This window comes from Centrocercus urophasianus, unplaced genomic scaffold, assembly GCF_019232065.1.
Source record: "Centrocercus urophasianus isolate 14NV4802_14NV808 unplaced genomic scaffold, USGS_Curo_1.0 seq_15, whole genome shotgun sequence".
Classification (NCBI taxonomy): Eukaryota; Metazoa; Chordata; class Aves; order Galliformes; family Phasianidae; genus Centrocercus; species Centrocercus urophasianus.
Genome location: NW_024884697.1, coordinates 46,908,861 through 46,912,436, shown reverse-complemented (window position 1 = coordinate 46,912,436; position 3,576 = coordinate 46,908,861). Strand labels below are relative to the sequence as shown.

Sequence of the window (3,576 nt, the reverse complement as noted above, 5' to 3'; positions counted from 1 at the left end):
GCCGGCCGGGCTCGCGGGGCGGCTCCAGGCGGGCGGCGCTCTCCCGGGGCGCCGGCGGCGGCGGCTCCGTCAGCGGCACCTCGCGGCCCGCCGGCGGCTGCTCCGGCTCGCGGCCCCCCGGCTCCCGCTCCAGCGCCGGACTCTCGGCCTCGCGGCGCCTCACGGGTGACAGGCTAATGAACGGCACCCGGCGCGGCTCCGCCATCCTCCGCCGCCCCCCCGCCCTCTCACCGGCCCCCGCCTCGCGCGAACGGTGACACCGCTCTCCGCGTTCCCTCCTCCCGGCTCCTCCTTCTCCCCTCCCCCCTCCGCCGCCCGGTCTGAGCTGCCCCCCTACGTTCTCCTCGCCGCCTCCGCCATCTTGGCGCCCCCCCACATAAATAGAAGCAGGCCCGAGGCCGCGCACGCGCCCCGAGACCGCCGACACCGTCGTACCGCCCCGCGTCGCGGCTGTTATTGCTCAGCTTCCCCTCGACGTCAGCGCGCCCGACGGTGCCCGCCCTCGGTTGCCATGGCGATGTGCACGCTGCCGCCGTCGGAGCCTTAAAGGGGCCGCCCGCACGCGCCGCGCCGCGCGGGGCAATGGCGGCCGAACCGCTGCCGTCCCCCCCCCCCCCCCCCCCCCCCCGCCTCGCGCCGCACCGTTGGCGCCCGGGGATCACGCGCGCGGGAGGGGAGCGGCCGCCCTGAGGGAAAGCCCCGCCGAGGCGGGAAAGGAGAGGGGAGAGCAGGGGTAGCGCGGGACGGGGTGAGGTGCGATCTGCGCTGTCCGCGGAGGCGGCCCCCACCGCCGACGGGCCTGGGCCTGTGTAGGGCCCGAAATGGCTCCTTGAGGAGCTGACCTCCTTGAGGTCCTGCCCTGGTGGTCCTGTGAGGAAAGCGGGCTCTGCGGCCGTGTGAAGTGCTGATGGCAGTAGGCTGGTGAGAAGAACTGCTCTCTGCACACACGAAGAAGGCAGGGTGTGAGCAGCATGCTTCCAAGAGCTTGAGCTGCCTGCAAGCAGGGTGCCTCAGTCTGCCACCTCCTACCTGACAGACTGATGCTGGCACTGCTAGGCAGGGTATGCCGACAAAGAAAGCACTGTGGAATCTCAGGAAACCATGAGCATCCCCATAACATATTCACCTGCACTGGAGCGGGCAGGAGGAAGATGTTATCATCTTTTGTTCTTCCTTGGCTTCAGTGTTTCTGAGGCAGCTGTGTTCTCCTTTTAATTTAAAATGTACTCACGTTATGCAAGATGAGTGTAATTTGTGTATCTATTTTGATATTTACAACAAACCATTCCACACAGCCCATTACCCACTTTCCAATCTGCCTTCAGCACAGCTTTGTGATGTTTTCATCTCCCTGCATGTGAAGTTTTTTGACTTGTCTACTCTATGCTGCAGAGAACGTTCACAAAATTGGAATGCTGTTCCTGAACACTACAGTTTCACTAAAGGGAATGGAGAATGCTTCAGAATCTTACTTGCAGCAGGAAGTCATGGAGTGCCTGACTAGGTCTAGGGAACATTGCCCTGAAGTCCTTCTGAAAGGCTTTGTTGAATGCTGTAGTCAAAGAGATTTTTTTTGTCTTAAAACCTTTCATGTTCCAGTACAAGTAGGTCTACAAAGGTGGTAAAGGATCACAGAATCACAGAATCACCCGGGTTGGAAGGGACCTCAAGGATCATGTAGTTCCAAACCCCCTGCCTAGCAGGGCCAGCAAACATACACATTCAGATCAGGTTGCCCAGGACCCCGTCCAACCTGGCCTTAAACACATCCAAGGACGGGGCATCCACAACCTCCCTGGGCAGCCCGTTCCAGGGCCTAACCACTCTCCTTGTAAAGAACTTCCCCCTAACATCCAACCTAAATCTTCCCTCCTTCAACTTGGATCCATTTCCCTAAGTCCTGCTGTTGTCAGCCCTTTTGAAGAGTTTACTCCCTCCTGGGTGTAGGTTCCCTTCAGGTATTGATAGGCTGCAATGAGGATCCAGAGGGGAAGATATATAAGGAGTGATTGAGGTCCCTGGGTTTGCTCAGTGCAGAGCAGAGGAGCTGAAGGGCGGCCTAATGGCGGCTGCAGCACCTCATAGGGAGTGGAGGGGCAGCGCTGAGCTCTTCTCTGCGTGACAGCGACAGGGCCCAAGGGAATGGCATGGAGCTGCGTCAGGGGAGGGGCAGCTGGGGGTGAGGGACAGGGTCTGCACCAGGGGTAGAAGGCATGGAATGGGTCTGCCCAAGGCAGTTGGCATGGCCCTGAGCTGTTGGAGTTCAAGAAGAATGGTCTCAAACAATAGGGTTTGATTTTTGGGTCACCAGGAGTTGGTCTCGATGATCCTTATGAGTCCCTTCAGGATATTCTATGATTTGATGAGCTAGCAAGTGTGGCACAGGTATTCCTCACATACATTTCAACTTTCAACATCATAAAACTATTTGTAAATCCCACCTGTTTTTCTGTTGCAAATTTCGTACATTTATCAGATGAGGCACACAATAACTACTTCTGGACTCAGTTGTCACTAAGCTCCAGACCTGCAGATCCTGCTCTGCAGATTCTAGTCCTCATCAAAGTTTCTACACAGCCTGTACTATTAAGGCTTCTGATGGTAGAAGGAGACCTTTCCTTGTCGAAAGAGCAATTTAGTGCTGAGCAAACAGAAGTGTAACTGGGAAATACTGGGCTCTTTTGTGACTCTGCTGAATGCTTGTTTTCAAATACCATATGGGAGATGAGAGCTTGAAGTACAGTATAGTAACAGGAATATAACAATTTATGTTCATAGGTAATGTTTGCACATATTCTGGAAAGGGGTGAAGATAAGCTGTGCACTGGAGGAATCCAACTTGCAAGTTGACTCTGACTTTCAGTCCTGTAGATACATATTCAGATGTAATCAATGTAAGACGTACTCCACAAGAAAATGAAGCTTGCAAGTTATCTGGAACCAGTACTTGAAATTCTGTTGATTATTGTGTAGATACACTTGAAACGACATCTTCGTCAGATTTGTAACGTGCTTAAAAAAAAAAAAAGAGCAATAATTGATCTGATCTTCGATAGGGTTACAGAGGAAAATAGTGCTAGTTCTTGGAAGCAGTAGGCAGCCATTTATTCTAAGTTAAGACAATGCAGACTTTGATATAAGTAGCAGCCTTTCTCACATATAAGGTTTCTGTGGATACTTACTGTTGCATTTATATTCCCCCCTCTTCCTCCTCTCTTCTGGGAGATTAGCTAGATAAATAAATCCTCAGAGACCTGTTTCATCTAACATCTGAGCATCTTGGAGCACACCTCTTTTTTATGAGGCTGAACATTTGTTTATATGGCTAGACAAATAGTGGTTCTGGATGTCTGAATTTAAAGTGAAGTTACCAAAGCAAGCTTGCTGTAGATCTTAATATCTTGAACTAAATCATAAAGAATCTTGGCAGTAGATCCAAGTGTAGCAGGCGCTGGAATAAAGTACCAATCGGTGGATTACAGACTTGTGTACAGAAATGGGTATTGGCTTCAATGTGTAGTAATTGATGGTGGCAACACTGAAATATTGCAAAATTTGCACCAGATGAGTCCTATG

The 3,576-nt window shown here is 52.7% G+C and overlaps 1 protein-coding gene across 1 annotated transcript in view; it reads right to left on the bottom strand.

The window, feature by feature from the left end:
• The window catches only part of UBN2 (ubinuclein 2), a 57,760-nt gene extending 57,555 nt beyond the window's left edge, over positions 1-205 (bottom strand). Inside the window, exon 1 of the mRNA XM_042816398.1 lies at positions 80-205. Within this exon, the coding sequence (XP_042672332.1) occupies positions 80-205 (126 nt within the window). The remainder of the gene's footprint in view (positions 1-79) is intronic.
• Between the last annotated feature and the right edge of the window lie 3,371 nt (positions 206-3,576).